Raw genomic sequence first — 18,647 nt, 5'->3', positions numbered from 1 at the left:
GACACTACGAGAATCCAGGAGGTGAGCTAACAACACACACAGCAAGACAGAGCACAGTCTGCAACTTACTACCAGCAATAAGACAGGACACAGTCTGCAAATTAATATCAGCAATAAGACAGGACACAGTCTGCAAATTAATATCAGCAATGTGATGGAAAGTCCACTAGAACATACAAATGGTTTGAATACGAGACTTTGTAGAGGGAAAGTTGACCAGCTTTCCTTGTACTCTTATGAAAAAGATAACTTATGGATGGCTAAAAGTTCACGGTTTTTAGATTTTGTTTCCTGAATAGTGCAACAATTAGGAATTGTTCTGTGCATTTGCCAAGACATTTAAACATGCACAAGTAAAACATTTTTTACATTCCTCCAAGTAACGACAGGGCCACTGTTTCCCTCAGATTCACAACACTGGTGGAAGAAATCAGGTCATGATGAAGCTTTTGAGTTATGTTTACATAACAATAAACTTCATCATCCTATAACTCAATCAAATGCCACTTTCAGTGGATTCCCCAAATATTTAACTTCCTTCTGAGAAAACTCCTTACCTCGTGGTTTAATATTAACTGAAGTACGATCAGCCATGTTGGTGCCTTTTCTAAAAACTTGTAACTTGCTGCCCCAGCGTCATCAAGCAAAGCAACAAAATAAAGTCCCTTCTGAGAGGGGCGGCACTAATGAGGAACTAAATCGGGTGTTCTAATTATGGGATTTCATTCTCTCCCCTCACACATGAATTAGTAAGCTATCTTTTTCACTAGGCTGGCCCACAGTGCTGCTTCCATTGCCATCTGGTCAAACGAACGGCTGTTGATCTGTTCCCTCACTCGTTCTCTCATTTGAAAGGCAGCTCGGGCAACTTGACGCGACTCCTCAATGGTGGCTCTCTTTACCTTCAATATCTCTTCACTCCTCTTGTCTTTTCTCTTAATAGTTTCTTCCATTGCTTGCCGGTGCCATTCTTCTTCTTCCTCCACCTTCTTTTTTATCTGCTGGTGGATTTTCTCTTTCTCTGATCTGCTCTTCTGGGACTGAAGGGCTTTGTTTTGGACACTCTTCAACACCGTTTTCTGAGCCTGTTCGATTTTGAGATCAGAGATTTCAGCCAATGCTTCCTTACGTTCCTTCTGTTGCTGTTCTAGTTTTTCAGCCCTTAAGCGAGCCTGAAGGATCTGGTTTTGTTCCTTGATTGCTCTTTCTTTCAGCCCTCTCTTTCTTTCTTCCACAAGAAGTTTGTGGTTTTCCTTGAATCTTAAAAGCTTGCGCTCCAGTGACATCCTCACCATTAACTCCTCGGTTTTGGTTAGATTGTCCAGCTCCTTTTTCAGGATCAGATGTTTCAGTTTTTCGTGCTCATTCTGCAGTCTGATTTTGTTTTGGTCGCTCATTTCCTTCAGCAGCCTTTTCTGGGCAGCATTTGACAGCTTTGCCTGCGAGACCTGTACTTCTTGCTCTTTGGTGACCTGCTTGATAATTTCCTTTTGCTTCTGTTGCTGATTTTGGTGACGTTTACGGATCTCTGCTTCATATTTTGCTTGTTCTATTTTTTCCTTTTTCTTTAATTCCTGCTTCTCAGCCAACATTCTCCACTTGCTTTCTTTGAAAAGCACGTCTTTCTCCCGCAGCTCAGCCGTCTGTTTCACTTCCTGCTGGATTTTAGACTGTCTCATTTCCCGTTCTTTTCTCCACCTGTGAACACATGAAATTCAGTTTATGAAAGGAAAGCTTTGTGCTTACACCATTGTTCTGCCCTCAACACGTTCCAAATGTCTTTATAACCAATTGAGTACTTTTACTTTTCACTCCATGTAGGAAAGGGGGCAGCTGCCACAAAGAACAATGAAATAAATTGCTCTGTTATCTGGTCTGGGTGGTAGTTTAGAGTTAAGTGTTGGATAGAACAATGGGAAAGCTCTTTAGAGGGCAGATAAGCTTCAGTTTAATGCCTCATCCAGAAGACAGTACCTCCAACAGGGTAGCACTCACTTAGTGCTGCACTGAAGTGTCAGCCTTGAAATTAAGTCTCTGGAATGGGATTTGACACTGTAATCGTCTGCCTCAAAGGTGCAGAGCCGAAACAGACCACTTTTATAGAGTGAAAGGAGTAGTATTGAGGAAAATGTCTTGCAAAGCATTTCTAACATTGTATTTCATAAATACAATGCTGTAATATCAATGCTGTCACTTAGATTACTTAATAGTATTAGTAAGAAGCCTCACAACACCAGGTTACAGTCCAACAGGTTTATTTGGAATCACGAGCTTTCAGAGCGCTGGTCCTTCATCAGGTGAATGGAGAGATAGGAAGAACCTACCTCTCCACTCACCTGACGAAGGAGCAGCGCTCCAAAAGCTCGTGATTCCAAATAAACCTGTTGGACTGTAACCTGGTGTTGTGAGGCTTCTTACTGTGCTCATCCCAGTACAAAGCCGGCATCTCCACATCATTAATAGTATTACTATTGCAGCACCACAAAAAGTTAACCTTAAACAAGCACATTCAAATCCTTATGGTAAATTAACGTACACTGAAAGGGGGTATCAATTTTAGTTGCTACTCAAACTTGTGGAGCTAATAATTAGTGCTGTCATATTGAGACTGCCTGAGTTGATGAATTTGCTGATTTGAGTGGAACTTAGAGGGGCTTGGATTTAACTTGGTATCTGTGCTGGCTCCTTGGCTCTTCCCTAGCTGTTATTCAGCGGAGAAGTGAAGGGTAGCCAGCTCTAGAATTAGGCTACTGAAGGCAGAACAGGGAAGGTGGACCTAAACATTTAGCAACAGGCACGGCTGAAATGAAGATGTTATAGAGCTTGGGAAGAATCAGGGTTGGGACGAGAAGAAGACAGAGACAATTGCCTCCATGAGTAGACCAAAAAACAAGGGAGACGTGCCAAACACCATGTGGTGAAAGACCTGCAACAGGTAACTGCTTACGTTGGAAAGTCCCACTATTTGCATAGTTCAACTATAAATTTGACAACATAAAATTGCCTTACTCAATTGTCACAATGGTAATGTAAGATGTCTCTGATCCTTTTGGTTTATCTGAACAGAATATCCAAATCCTTTGAAATGATTTATTTGTAGAGGATGCTGCAGCAGTGTGGGTGTATAGTAGCACGGTTATGTTACTAGACTAGTAATCCAGAGGCCCTGATTAATAATCTGGGGAAATGAGTTCCGATTACAATGAAAGCTGGGAAATTTAAATCTAATGAACTAAATAAATCTAGAATAAAAGATAGTGTCAGCAACAGTGACAAAGAGGCTCTAGAATGATATAAAAACCTATCTGATTAACTAGCATCTTTTAGGAAAGGAAACTTGTTATTGATCAGTCTGACCCACGTTACTGCAGAAGCACAACAACAGTGAACTTCTGTCCTCTGAACTGCCCTAGCAAGCCACTCTGCTGTATTCAAAAAGACAGCAAAGACCTCCTTTTCAAGGATAAATAAAGATTGGTAATAAATTGTGATCTTGCCACATCCTGTGAATGAATACAACAATAAGCATCTGAAACCTCATTGGATAATTTGATGTTTGTTCCCACTGACAGATGGCCCTCCTTGTTTTGTCTTCCCTTCCTTTACCCCATCTTTCCTGCAGGCAAGTTCATCAAGATTGGGTATGGCTCTGTGGACATTGGGTATGGCAGTGGTGCTCTGAGGACAATGCTCTAGGGACCTGGGTTCAAATCTCACGACAGCAGATGGTGAAATTTGAATTCAATAAAAATCTGGAATTGAAAGTCTAATGATGACCACAAAACCATTGTCGGTTGGTAAAGTTTTAAAGTTTATTTATTATTGTCACAAGTAGGCTTACATTAACACTGCAATGAAGTTACTGTGAGGTTACTGTGGTAAAAACTCAACTGGTTCATGAATGTCCTTTAGGGAGGGAAATCTGTCATCCTCATCTGATCTGGCCTACATGTGGCTGACTGTTAACTGCCCTCTGAAATGGACAATAAGTGCTGGCCCAGCCAGTAACACCCATATCCGATGAATGAATAAAAAAATTGGTCATTAGACTATTCAGACTTGTTGTTTGATTTGGCAAATCAGACCACAAGGCTGTGCTCCTGCTCCCGGCTTACAAGCAAAAACTGAAGCGGGAGAATCCATCAAAGAGTGTCATGCAATGTTGGTCTGAGGAATCGGATGATCTCCTATGGGACTGCTTGGAATCAGTGGACTGGTCAGTATTTAAAAACACTGCGACCAGCCTGAACGAGTACGCCACTACAGTAACTGACTTCTGGTCGCCTCATTACAGGAGGGATGTGGAAATGATTGAAAGGGTGCAGAGAAGATTTACAAGGATGTTGCCTGGATTGGTTGGCATGCCTTATGAGGATAGGCTGAGGGAGCTCGGTCCTTTCTCCTTGGAGAGACGAAGGATGAGAGGTGACCTGATAGAGGTGTACAAGATGTTGAGAGGTATAGATCGGGTGGATTCTCAGGGGCTTTTTCCCAGGGCTGAAATGGCTGCTACGAGAGGACACGGGTTTAAGGTGCTGGGGAGTAGGTACAGAGGAGATGTCAGGGGTATGTTTTTCACTCAGAGGGTGATGGGTGAGTGGAATCGGCTGCCGTCAGTGGTGGTGGAGGCAAACTCGATAGGGTCTTTTAAGAGACTTCTGGATGATTACATGGGACTTAATAGGATTGAGGGTTATAGGTAAGCCTATATATAAGCCTAAGCTGGCGCAACTTGTGGGCCGAAGGGCCTGTTTGTGCTGTATTTTTTCTATGTTCTATGTTCTATTAGTAAGTGTGTAGAAGACTGTGCCAAAGAAGCAAATCCATGTGTTCCCCAACCGGAAACCATGGGTGAACAGGAATATTTTTGATTTGATTTGATTTATTATTGTCACATATATTAACATACAGTGAAAAGTATTGTTTCTTGCGCGCTACACAGGCAAAACATACTGTTCATAGAGAAGGAAACAAGAGAGTGCAGAATGTAGTGTTACAGTCATAGCTAGGGTGTAGAGAAAGATCAGCTTAGTGCGAGGTAGGTCCATTCAAAAGTCTGACAGCAGCAGGGAAGAAGCTGTTCTTGAGTCGGTTGGTACGTGATCTCAGACTTTTGTATCTTTTTCCCGAAGGAAGAAGGTGGAAGAGAGAATATCCGGGGTGCGTGGGATATCCACTGCTTACTGAAGTCCAGGTCTGAGGCGTTCAAGTCAGGCGACACTGACCTATACAAGAAAGTAAGAGTTTTAACAACACCAGGTTAAAGTCCAACAGGTTTATTTGGTAGCAAAAGCCATTAGCTTTCGGAGCGCTGCTCCTTTGTCAGATGGAGTGGAAATCTGCTCTCAAACAGGACACAGAGACACAAACTCAAGTTACAGAATACTGATTAGAATGCGAATCTTTACAGCTAACCAAGTCTTAAAGATACAGACAATGTGAGTGGAGATAGCATTAGGCATAGGTTTAAGAAATGTGTATTGTCTCCAGACAATAGTCATTAAGGCACGCTGCTTGGTTTTTCTTAGGTACCGGGATGATGGTTGTCTTCTTGAAGCAGATAGGGACCTCAGATTGTTGTAAAGAGAGGTTGAAGTTGTCTGTGAATACCTCTGCCAGCTGATCCGCGCAGGATCTGAGTGTCTCCAGACTGTCTGGAGACAATGCACATTTCTTTAACCTGTGCCTAATGCTCTCTCCACTCACATTGTCTGTATCTTTAAGACTTGGTTAACTGTAAAGATTCACATTCTAATCAGTATTCTGTAACTTGAGTTTGTGTCTCTGTATGCCTTGTTTGTGACCAGATATCCACTCCATCTGACGAAGGAGCAGCGCTCCGAAAGCTAGTGGCATTTGCTACCAAATAACTTTAACCTGGTGTTGTTAAAACTCTTACTGTGTTTACTCCAGTCCAATGCCGGCATCTCCACATCATGACTATACAAGAAAGCCAGATACAATCTAAGGAGATCCATCAAAGATGCCAAAAGACAATACCAGACCAAGCTAGAGTCCCAGGCTAGCCACACCGACACCCACCGACTATAGCAAGGTCTGCAAGACATAACAGGCTACAAGATGAAGGCATGTAAAATCGCTGGCTCCAACGCACCCCTCCCTGATGAGCTCAATGCATTCTACGCCCGATTTGAGCAAGAGGTCAGCGAGAACGTGCCCTCCACCTGGAAGCTCTGGATGAATCTGTATCTGGGGTCACCATTGCAGATATCAGAGTAGTTTTCTTGAAGGCCAACCCAGGGAAAGCGACTGGCCCGGATGGGGTACCCGGACGTGCACTCAGATCCTGCGCAGATCAGCTGGCGGAGGTATTCACAGACATCTTCAACCTCCCTTTACACCAATCTGAAGTCCCTATCTCCTTCAAGAAGACAACCATCATCCTGGTACCTAAGAAAAACCAAGTAGCATACCTTAATGACTATTGGCCGGTGGCTCTGACATCCATCATTATGAAGTGCTTCGAAACGTTAGTCATGGCACGAATCAATTCCAGCCTCCCGGACTACCTGGATCCACTACAGTTTGCCTACCGCCGCAACAGGTCCACAGCAGACGCCATTTCTCTGGCCCTGCACTCAACCCTGGAACACCTAGATGACAAGGACACCTATGTCAGACTCCTATTTATTGAGGATTGGAGGATAGCTAATGTGGTCCCGTTATTTAAGAAGGGTAGGAAGGATAACCCGGGTAATTATAGGCCGGTGAGCTTGACGTCCGTGGTGGGGAAGTTGTTGGAGAAGATTCTTAGAGATAGGATGTATGCGCATTTAGAAAGGAATAAACTCATTAACGATAGTCAGCATGGTTTTGTGAGAGGGAGGTCATGCCTCACTAACTTGGTGGAGTTTTTTGAAGAAGTGACCAGAATGGTTGACGAGGGAAGGGCCGAGAAAGTCGTCTATATGGACTTTAGTAAAGCGTTTGACAAAGTCCCTCATGGTAGGCTGGTGAAAAAGGTTGGATCTCATGGGATAAAGGGGGAGGTGGCTAGATGGGTGAAGAACTGGCTTGGTCACAGAAGACAGAGGGTGGTAGTGGAAGGGTCTTTTTCCGGCTGGAGGCCTGTGACTAGTGGTGTTCCGCAGGGCTCTGTATTGGGACCTCTGCTGTTTGTGATTTATATAAACGATCTGGAATAAGGTGTAACTGGGGTGATCAGTAAGTTTGCGGACGACACAAAATTGGCAGGACTTGCAGATAGTGAGGAGCATTGTCAGAAGCTACAGAAGGATATAGATAGGCTGGAAATTTGGGCAAAGAAATGGCAGATGGAGTTCAATCCTGATTAATGCGAAGTGATGCATTTTGGTAGAAATAATGTAGGGAGGAGCTATACGATAAATGGCAGAACCATAAAGGGTGTAGATACGCAGAGGGACCTGGGTGTGCAAGTCCACAGATCCTTGAAGGTGACGTCACAGGTGTAGAAGGTGGTGAAGAAGGCATATGGCATGCTTGCCTTTATAGGACGGGGCATAGAGTATAAAAGTTGGGGTCTGATGTTGCAGATGTATAGAACGTTGGTTCGGCCGCATTTGGAATACTGCGTCCAGTTCTGGTCGCCACACTACCAGAAGGACGTGGAGGCTTTGGAGAGAGTACAGAGGAGGTTTACTAGGATGTTGCCTGGTATGGAGGGGCTTAATTATGAGGAGAGATTGGGTAAACTGGGGTTGTTCTCCCTGGAAAGACGGAGGATGAGGGGAGACTTAATAGAGGTGTATAAAATTATGAAAGGCATAGATAGGGTGAACGGTGGGAAGCTTTTCCCCAGGTCGATGGTGGCGTTCACAAGGGGTCATAGGTTCAAGGTGAAGGGGGGGAGGTTTAACACAGATATCAGAAGGACATATTTTACACAGAGGGTGGTGGGGGCCTGGAATGCGCTGCCAGGCAAGGTGGTGGAGGCGGACACACTGGGAACGTTTAAGACTTATCTAGATAGCCATATGAATGGAGTGGGAATGGAGGGATACAAAAGAATGGTCTAGTTTGGACTAGGGAGCGGCACGGGCTTGGAGGGCCGAAGGGCCTGTTCCTGTGCTGTATTGTTCTTTGTTCTTTGACTACAGCTCAGCCATTACTCCCACGAAACTCATCTCCAAACTCCGTGGCCTGGGCCTTGGCACCTCCCTCTGCGACTTGATCCTGAACTTCCTAACTCACAGACCACAATCAGTAAGGATAGGCAACAACACCTCCTCCACGATCATCCTCAACACCGGTCCCCACAAGGCTGTGTTCTCAGCCCCCTACTATACTCTACTATACAGGGGTATCAGACAATTCGGAAGGATAGACAGGAAAGAAAGGAGGTGGGGTAGCTCTGTTAATTAAAGATAACATCAGGGCGGTAGTGAGAGACGATATAGGCTCTAAGGAGCAAAATGTGGAATCGTTGTGGGTGGAGATAAGGAATAGTAAGGGGAAAAAGTCACTGGTGGGCGTGGTCTATAGGCCCCCAAATAATAACTTCAAGGTGGGGCGGGCTATAAACAAGCAAATAATGGATGCGTGCAAAAACGGAACAGCAATGATCATGGGGGATTTTAACCTGCATATTGATTGGTTGACTCAAGTCGGACGCGGTGGACTTGAGGAAGAGTTCTTAGAATGCTGTTGGGATAGTTTCCTCGAACAGTATGTTACAGAAACTACGGGGGAGCGAGTTATCTTGGATCTGGTCCTGTGTAATGAGACAGGTAAAATTAATGATCTTCTTGTGAGGGATCCTCTTGGAATGAGTGATCACAATACGGTTGAATTTCTAATACAAATGGAGGGTGAGAAAATAGGGTCCCAAACCAATGTCCTCTGCTTGAACAGAGGATGAGGGCAGAATTGGCTAATGTAGACTGGGAGCGCAGACTCGTTGGTAGGACAGCTAAGCAACAGTGGAGGATTTTTAGGGAGATTTTTCTCAGTACTCAGGAAAAATATATTCCTGTGATAAAGAAGGAACGTAAGAAAAGGGATAACCAGCCGTGGATAACTAAGGAAATAAAGGAGAGTATTAAATTAAAAACCAATGCATACAGAGTGGCCAAAACTAGTGGGGAATTAGAAGGTTGGGAAAGCTTTAAAAAACAACAAAGAACTACTAAGAAAGCAATAAAGAAAGGAAAGATAGATTATGAAACTAAACTAGCACAAAATATAAAAACTGATAGTAAAAGTTTTTACAAATATATAAAAAGGAAAAGAGTAGCTAAAGTAAATGTTGGACCCTTAGAAGATGAGAAGGGGGATTTAATAATGGGAAACGAGGAAATGGCCGAGGCCTTAAACAAGTTTTTTGTGTCGGTCTTCACGGTAGAGGACACAAATAACTTACCGAAAATTGACAGTTGTGGGACTATAGGGGGTGAGGTCCTTAAAACGATTACTATTACTAAAGAGGTAGTGCTGGGTCGGCTAATGGGACTAAAGGTAGACAGGTCCCCGGGCCCGGATGGAATGCATCCCAGGGTACTAAAAGAAATGGCAGAAGTAATAGCAGATGTGTTGGTTGTAATTTATCAAAATTCGCTGGATTCTGAGGAAGTGCCGTCTGACTGGAAAACAGCTAATGTGACGCCACTGTTTAAAAAAGGAGGTAGACAAAAGGCAGGTAACTACAGGCCGGTTAGCTTAACGTCCGTAGTTGGGAAATTGCTGGAATCCATCATTAAAGAAGAAATAGCGGGCCATCTGGATAAGAATGGTTCGATCAAGCAGACCCAGCATGGATTCATGAAGGGAAAGTCGTGTTTGATTAATTTACTGGACTTTTATGAAGATGTAATGAGTGCGGTTGACAGAGGGGAACCGGTGGATGTGGTGTTTTTGGATTTCCAGAAGGTGTTCGATAAGGCGCCTCACAAAAGGCTGCTGCAGAAGATTAAGGTACACGGAGTTGGGGGTAAAGTGTTGGCGTGGATTGAGGATTGGCTATCTAACAGGAAGCAGACAGTTGGAATAAATGGGTGCTTTTCTGGTTGGCAGTTGGTGACTAGTGGCGTGCCGCAGGGATCGGTGCTGGGGCCTCAACTGTTTACCATATACATAGACGATCTGGAGGAGGGGACCGAGTGTAGGGTAACAAAGTTTGCGGATGACACAAAGATGAGTGGGAAAGCGAATTGCCTGGAGGACACAAAGTCTGCAGAGAGATTTGGATAGGCTAAGTGAGTGGGCAAGGATCTGGCAGATGGAGTATAATGTTGACAAGTGTGAGGTTATCCACTTTGGAAGGAATAATAGTAAAATGGACTATTATTTAAACGGTGAAAAATTACAACATGCTACTGTGCAGAGGGACCTGGGGGTCCTTGTGCATGAATCCCAAAAACTCAGTTTGCAGGTGCAGCAGGTGATCAAGAAGGCGAATGGAATGTTGGCCTTTATCGCGAAGGGGATGGAGTATAAAAGCAGGAAGGTCTTGCTGCAATTGTACAAGGCACTGGTGAGGCCGCAACTAGAGTACTGTGTGCAATTTTGGTCCCCTTGTTTGTGAAAGGATATACTGGCCTTGGAGGGAGTACAGAGAAGGTTCACCAGGTTGATACCGGAGATGAGGGGGTTAGCTTATGAGGAGAGATTGAGTAGATTGGGCCTGTACTCGTTGGAGTTTAGAAGGCTGAGGGGAGATCTTATAGCGACATATAAGATAATGAAGGGGCTAGACAGGGTAGAGGCAGAGAGATTCTTTTCACTTTGAAAGGAAACAAGAACTAGAGGACACAGCCTCAAAATAAGGGGGAGTCAGTTTAGAACAGAGTTGAGGAGGAACTTCTTCTCTCAGAGGGTAGTGAATCTCTGGAATTCTCTGCCCATTGAAGCAGTGGAGGCTACCTCGTTAAATATGTTTAAGTCACAGGTAGATAGATTTCTGATCAATAAGAGAATTAAGGGTTATGGGGAGCGGGCGGGTGAGTGGAACTAAACCACTATCAGATCAGCCATGATCTTATTGAATGGCGGGGCAGGCTCGAGGGGCTAGATGCCCTACTCCTGCTCCTATTTCTTATACTCCTTATACATCTATGACTGTGTGGCCAAATTCCCCTCCAGTTCGATTTTCAAGTTTGCTGATGACACCACCGTAGTGGGTCATAAGAACATAAGGAATAGGAGCAGGAGTAGGCCATCTAGCCCCTCAAGCCTGCTCCACCATTCAATAAGATCATGGCTGATCTGATAGTGGGTTTAGTTCCACTTACCCGCCCGCTCCCCATAACCCTTAATTCCCTTAATGGTTAAAAATCTATCTATCTGTGACTGAAACACATTGAACGAGGTAGCCTCTACTGCTTCATTGGGCAGAGAATTCCAAAGATTCACTACCCTCTGAGAGAAGAAGTTCCTCCTCAACTCTGTTCTAAATTGACCCCCGCGAATTTTGAGGGTATGCCCCCTCATTCTTGTTTCCATTGTAAGTGGAAATAACCTCGCTGCTTCTACCCTGTCTAGCCCTTTCATTCTCTTATATGTCTCTATGAGATCTCCCCTCAACCTTCTAAACTCCAATGAGTACAGGCCCAATCTACTCAATCTCTCCTCATAAGCTAACCCCCTCATCTCCAGCATCAACCTGGTGAACCTTCTCTGTACCCCCTCCAAGGCCAATATATCCTTTCTTAAATAAGGGGACCAAAATTGTACACAGTACTCTAGTTGCGGCCTCACCAGTACCCTGTACAGTTGCAGCATGACCTCCCTGCTTTTATACTCCATCCCTCTCGTGATAAAGGCCAACATTCCATTTGCCTTCTTGATCACCTGCTGCACCTGCAAACTGAGTTTTTGTGATTCATGCACAAGGACCCCCAGGTCCCTCTGCACAGTAGCATGTTGTAATTTTTCACCCTTTAAATAACAGTTCATTTTACTATTATTCCTTCCAAAGTGGATAACATCACACTTACCAACGTTATACTCCATCTGCCAGATCCTCGCCCACTCACTTAGCCTATCCAAATCTCTCTGCAGACTCTGTGTCCTCCAGGTAATTTGCTTTCCCACTCATCTTTGTGTCATCCGCAAACTTTGTTACCCTACACTCGGTCCCCTCCTCCAGATTGTCTATGTATATGGTAAATAGTTGAGGCCCCAGCGTCGATCCCTGCGGCACGCCACTAGTCACTGATTGCCAACCAGAAAAGCACCCATTTATTCCGAGTCTCTGCTGTCTGTTAGATAGCCAATCCTCAATCCACGCTAACACTTTACCCCCAACTCCGTGTACCTTTATCTTATGCAGCAACCTTTTGTGAGGCACCTTATCGAATGCCTTCTGGAAATCTAAATACACCACATCCACCGGTTCCCCTCTGTCAACCGCACTCATTATATCCTCAAAAGATTCCAGTAAATTAATCAAACATGACTTTCCCTTCATGAATCCATGCTGCGTCTGCTTGATTGAACCATTCGTTTCCAGGTGTCCTGCTATTTCTTCCTTAATGATAGATTCCAGCATTTTCCCAACTACGGATGTTAAGCTAACCGGCCTGTAGTTACCTGCCTTTTGTCTACCTCCTTTTTTAAACAGTGGCGTTACATTAGCTGTTTTCCAATCAGCTGGCAGCTCCCCAGAGTCCAGTAAATTTTGATAAATTACAACTGATGCATTTGCTATTTCTTAGAACATAGAAAAGCTACAGCACAAACAGGCCCTTCGGCCCACAAGTTGCGGCAAACATGTCCCTACCTACTAGGCTTACCTATAACCCTCTATCTTACGAACTTCCATGAACTTATTCAAAAGTCTCTTAAAAGACTCTATCGAATCCGCCTCCACCACCACTACCGGCAGCCGATTCCACACACCCACCACCCTCTGAGTGAAAAACTTACCCCTAACATCTCCTCTTTGCCTACTCCCCAGCACCCTAAACCTGTGAGCTCTTGTGGCAACCATTTCAGCCCTGGGTAAAAGCCTCTGAGAATCCACTCTATCAATACCTCTCAACATCTTATACACCTCTATCAGGTCACCTCTCATCCATCGCTTCTCCAAGGAGAAAAGACCTAGCTCTCTCAACCTATCCTCAAAAGGCATGCCACCTAGTCCAGGCAACATCCTTGTAAATCTCCTCTGCACCCTTTCTACGTCTTCCACATCCCTTCTGTAATGAGGCGACCAGAACCGGGCACAGTACTCCAGGTGGGGTCTGACCAGGGTCCTATACAGCTGCAGCATTATCTCCCAATTTCTAAACTCAATTCCTCTATTGATGAAGGCCAGTATTCCATACGCCTTCTTAACCACAGCCTCTACCTGCGACGCTGCTTTGAGCGTCCTATGAACCCGGACCCCAAGATCCTTCTGATCTTCCACACTGCCAAGCGTCTTACCCTTAATATTATATTCTTCCATCCTATTCGACCTGCCAAAATGAACCACCACACACTTATCTGGGTTGAAGTCCATCTGCCACTTCTCCGCCCAGTCTTGCATCTTATCTATGTCTCGTTGCAACTGCTGACATCCCTCTACACTATCCACAACCCCACCAACCTTTGTGTCATCAGCAAACTTGCCAACCCATCCTTCCACTTGCTCATTCAGGTCATTTATAAAAATCACAAAGAGCAAGGGTCTTCTTCTGCCATTTCTTTCAGTACCCTGGGATGCATTCCATCCGGACCAGGGGACTTGTCTACCTTTAGTCCCATTAGCCTACCAAGCACTATCTCTTTAGTAATAGTGATCGTTTTAAGGTCCTCACCCCCTACAGTCCCATGACCGTGAATTATTAGTAAGCTATTTGTGTCCTCCACTGTGAAGACCGACACAAAAAACTTGTTTAAGGCCTCGGCCATTTCCTCGTTTCCTATTATTAAATCCCCCTTCTCATCTTCTCAGGGACCAACCTTTACTTTAGCCACTCTTTTCCGTTTTATATATTTGTAAAAACTTTTACTATCAGTTTTTATATTTTGTGCCAGTTTACTTTCATAATCTATCTTTCCTTTCTTTATTGCTTTCTGAGAAGTTCTTTGTTGTTTTTTAAAGCCTTCCGTGGATAACCAGGGAAATTGAGGATCTGATCAAAAAAAAAAGAGAGGCATACGTTAAGTCCAGGCAACTGAAAACAGATGGCGCTCTGGAGGAATACAGAGAGAGTAGGAAAGAACTCAAACGGGAAGTTAGAAGGGCAGAAAGAGGTCACGAAATGTTCTTGGCAGATAGGATTAAGGAGAATCCTAAGGCATTTTATTCATATGTTAGGAACAAAAGAGTTGTCAGAGAAAAAGTTGGACCTCTCAGGGACAAAGGAGGGGAATTATGCTTAGAACCTAAGGGAATAGGGGAGATCCTAAATGAATACTTTGCATCGGTATTCACAAAGGAGAGGGACTTGTTGACTGGGAGTGTCTCAGAGGGAGGTGTTAACCTGTTAGAGAGAATCTTCATTACAAGGGAGGAAGTGTTAGGTTTTTTAGGTAACATTAAAACTGACAAATCCCCAGGGCCTGATGGCATCTATCCCAGACTGCTCGGAGAGACAAGAGATGTAATTGCTGGGCCTCTGACGGAAATCTTTGTCTCTTCGTTGGACACAGATGAGGTCCCTGAGGATAGGAGGATAGCGAATGTGGTACCGTTATTTAAGAAGGTTAGCAGGGATAACCCGGGTAATTATATGCCAAAGAGCTTGACGTCCGTGGTAGGGAAGTTGTTGGAGAGGATTCTTAGAGACAGGATGTATGCGCATTTAGAACGGAACAATCTCATTAGTGACAGACAGCATGGTTTTGTAAGAGGGAGGTCGTGTCTTACAAATTTGATGGAGTTTTTTGAGGAAGTGACAAAAACGGTTGACGAAGGAAGGGCCGTGGATGTCGTCTATATGGATTTCAGTAAGGCATTTGACAAAGTCCCTCATGGCAGGTTGGTTAAGAAGGTTAAGACTCATGGGATACAAGGAGAGGTGGCTAGATGGGTAGAAAACTGGCTTGGCCACAGGAGACAGAGGGTAACAGTCGAAGGGTCTTTTTCCGGCTGGAGGTCTGTGACCAGTGGTGTTCCGCAGGGCTCTGTACTGGGACCTCTGCTATTTGTGATATATATAAATGATTTGGAAGAAGGTGTAACTGGTGTTATCAGCAAGTTTGCGGATGACACGAAAATAGCTGGACTTGCAGATAGCGATGAACATTGTCGGACAATACAGCAGGATATAGATAGGCTGGAAAATTGGGTGGAGAAATGGCAGATGGAATTTAATCCAGATAAATGCGAAGTGATGCATTTTGGAAGAACTAATGTCGGGGGGAGTTATACAATAAATGGCAGAGCCATCAAGAGTATAGAAACACAGAGGGACCTAGGTGTGCAAGTCCACAAATCCTTGAAGGTGGCAGCACAGGTGGAGAAGATGGTGAAGAAGGCATATGGTATGCTTGCCTTTATAGGACGGGGTATAGAGTATAAAAGCTGGAGTCTGATGTTGCGGCTGTATAGAATGCTGGTTAGGCCACATTTGGAGTACTGTGTCCAGTTCTGGTCGCCGCACTACCAGAAGGACGTGGAGGCTTTAGAGAGAGTACAGAGAAGGTTTACCAGGATATTGCCTGGTATGGAGGGTCTTAGTTATGAGGAGAGATTGGGTAAACTGGGCTTGTTCTCCCTGGAAAGATGGAGAATGAGGGGAGACCTAATAGAGGTGTACAAAATTATGAAGGGTATAGATAGGGTGAACAGTGGGAAGCTTTTTCCCAGGTCGGAGGTGACGATCACGAGGGGTCATGGGCTCAAGGTGAGAGGGGCAAGGTGTAACTCAGCTATCAGAGGGACGTATTTTACACATAGTGGTGGGGGCCTGGAATGCGCTGCCAAGTAGGGTGGTGGAGGCAGACACGCTGGCATCGTTTAAGACTTACCTGGATAGTCACATGAGCAGTCTGGGAATGGAGGGATACAAACGAATGGTCTAGTTGGACCAATGAGCGGCACAGGCTTGGAGGGCTGAAGGGCCTGTTTCCTGTGCTGTACTGCTCTTTGTTCTTCCCAATCTTCTAGTTCCCCACTAATTTTGGCCACTCTGTATGCATTGGTTTTTAATTTGATCATCTCCTTTATCTCCTTAGTTATCCATGGCTGGTTATCCCTTTTCTTACATTCCTTCTTTTTCACTGGAATATATTTTTCCTGAGTACTGAGAAAAATCTCCTTAAAACTCCTCCACTGTTCCTCAACTGTCCCACCAATTAGTCTGTGTTCCCAGTCTACATTCGCCAACTCCGCCCTCATCCTACTGTAATGCCCCTTGTTCAAGCAGAGGACACTGGTTTGGGACCCTACTTTCTCACCCTCCATCTGTATTAGAAATTCAACCATATTGTGATCACTCATTCTAAGAGGATCCCTCACAAGGAGATCATTAATTTTACCTGTCTCATTACACAGGACCAGATCCAAGATAACTTGCTCCCTCGTAGGTTCTGTAACATACTGTTCGAGGAAACTATCGCGACAGCATTCTAAAAACTCTTCCTCAAGTCCACTGCGTCTGACTTGAGTTGACCAATCAATATGAAGGTTAAAATCCCCCATGATTATTGCTGTTCCGTTTCTACATGCATCTGTTATTTGTTTGTTTATGGCCCGCCCCAACTTGAAGTTATTATTTGGGGGCCTATAGACCACGCCCACCAGTGACTTTTTCCCCTTACTATTCCTTATCTCCACCCACAACGATTCCACATTTTGCTCCTTCGAGCCTATATCGTCTCTCACTACCGCCCTGATGTTATCTTTAATTAACAGAGCTGCCCCACCTCCTTTTCCTTCCTGTCTATTCTTCCGAATTGTCTGATACCCCTGGATATTTACTTCCCAGTCCTGGTCACCCTGCAACCACGTTTCTGTAATGGCCACTAGATCATACCCATTTGTACTGATTTGTGCCGTCAACTCATTCACTTTGTTTCGAATGCTATATGCATTCAGGTAAAGTGTCTTTATGTTCGTCTTTCTTACCTGGACCCAATTTGTTAGTGCATTCCTTTGTTTGAATGCTCTGTCCCTTCCTGTCACAGACTGGTTATTCTTCCCCAGACCATCTCCGTGCACTGTGTTGACCACCTCCCTTCTCATGCTTGTCACCTTTTTTACTCTGCCTGAGGTTAGATTCCTGCCACCTTCTATACTCTCTGTTCTATTACGTGATCTGGAAACTTTACTAACCTCTCCTGAGCCCTGGGCTCCTTTAACTAGTCATTAACCTGCACTCCTACCCTCTCCTTTACCTTTGAATTTCTAATTCTCCATACAACTGAACCCTCCCCCCCACTATTTAGTTTAAAGCCCTATCTACAACCCAGTTATACTATTCGCCAGGACTCTGGTCCCAGCACGATCCAGATGAATACCATCCCATCCGAACAGGTCCCCTCTTCCCCAATACTGGTGCCAATGTCCTATGAATTCAAACCCATTCCTCCCACACCAATCTTTGAGCCACGCATTTACCTCCTTAATCTTATTGACCCTGTGCCAATTCGCTCGTGGCTCAGGTAGTAATCCAGAGATTATTACCTTTTTGGTTCTGGTTTTTAATTTAGCTCCTAGCTTTTCATATTCCCGTAGCAGAACCTCTGTTCCTGTTCTACCTATGTCATTGGTACCTACGTGGACCACGACAACTGGATTTTTACCCTCCCACTCCAAGTTCCTCTGCAGCCCAGATGAGATATCCTGAACCCGAGCACCAGGCAGGCAACACAACCTTCGGGATTCTCGATCCTGGTCACAGAGAACAGTGTCAATGCCCCTAACTATACTATCCCCAATTACCACTACATTTCTTTTTTCTCCCCCACTTGAACGGCTCCCTGTACCACGGTGCTGTGGTCAGTTTGCTCATCCTCCCTGCAGTCCCTGTTCCCGTCCACACAGGGAGCAAGAATCTCGAACCTGTTGGACAGGTTCAGGGACTGAGGACTCTACCTCCTGGATCCCGCTACCTGCCTCACTCGCAGCCACGCCCTCTTGTCCCTGACCACTGGCTGAATTCAAGCTAGTTAGTCTAAGGGGTGTTACTGCCTCCTGAAACACAGCATCCAGGTAACTCTCCCCCTCCCTGATGTGTCGCAGTGTCCGAAGCTCAGACTCCATCTCATCAACCCTGTGCCGGAGTTCCTCAAGCAGCCAACACTTACTGCAGACATGCTCACTGGGAACCACAGTGGGGTCCACCAGCTCCCACATCATGCAGAAACAACACATCACATGACCCTCCATCCTTAATGTATTTGATTTGGTTTTAAGTTTTAAAAAACTAAACACTAAACCTACCCTGCCTCGCCCGTTTCCGCCTAAGCCCGTTGAGTCAAAGCCCTGGGTCAGATCTCAAACAATGATGAGACAGAGTACAGGAATGAGATAGAGAATCTGGTGAACTGGTGCGGCAACAATAATCTCTCCCTCAATGTCAACAAAATGAAGGAGATTGTCATCGACTTCAGGAAGCGTAAAGGACATGCCCCTGTCTACTTCAATGGGGACGAAGTAGAAAGGGTTGAGAGCTTCAAGTTTTAGGTGTCCAGATCATCAACAACCTGTCCTGGTCCCCCCATGCTGACACTTAGTTAAGAAAGCCCACCAACACCTCTACTTTCTCAGAAGACCA

General features: G+C 44.8%; 1 protein-coding gene across 1 annotated transcript in view; it reads right to left on the bottom strand.

Moving 5' to 3' along the window:
- Positions 1-746: 746 nt before the first annotated feature.
- The window catches only part of LOC144488191 (coiled-coil domain-containing protein 185-like), a 35,888-nt gene continuing 17,987 nt past the window's right edge, over positions 747-18,647 (bottom strand). The window contains exon 3 of the mRNA XM_078206218.1: positions 747-1,698. Within this exon, the coding sequence (XP_078062344.1) occupies positions 747-1,698 (952 nt within the window). The remainder of the gene's footprint in view (positions 1,699-18,647) is intronic.

This window comes from Mustelus asterias, unplaced genomic scaffold (assembly GCF_964213995.1).
Source record: "Mustelus asterias unplaced genomic scaffold, sMusAst1.hap1.1 HAP1_SCAFFOLD_1364, whole genome shotgun sequence".
Classification (NCBI taxonomy): domain Eukaryota; kingdom Metazoa; phylum Chordata; class Chondrichthyes; order Carcharhiniformes; family Triakidae; genus Mustelus; species Mustelus asterias.
Note: the sequence above shows the minus strand (reverse complement) of the source record. Positions and strands in the feature narration are given on the sequence as shown.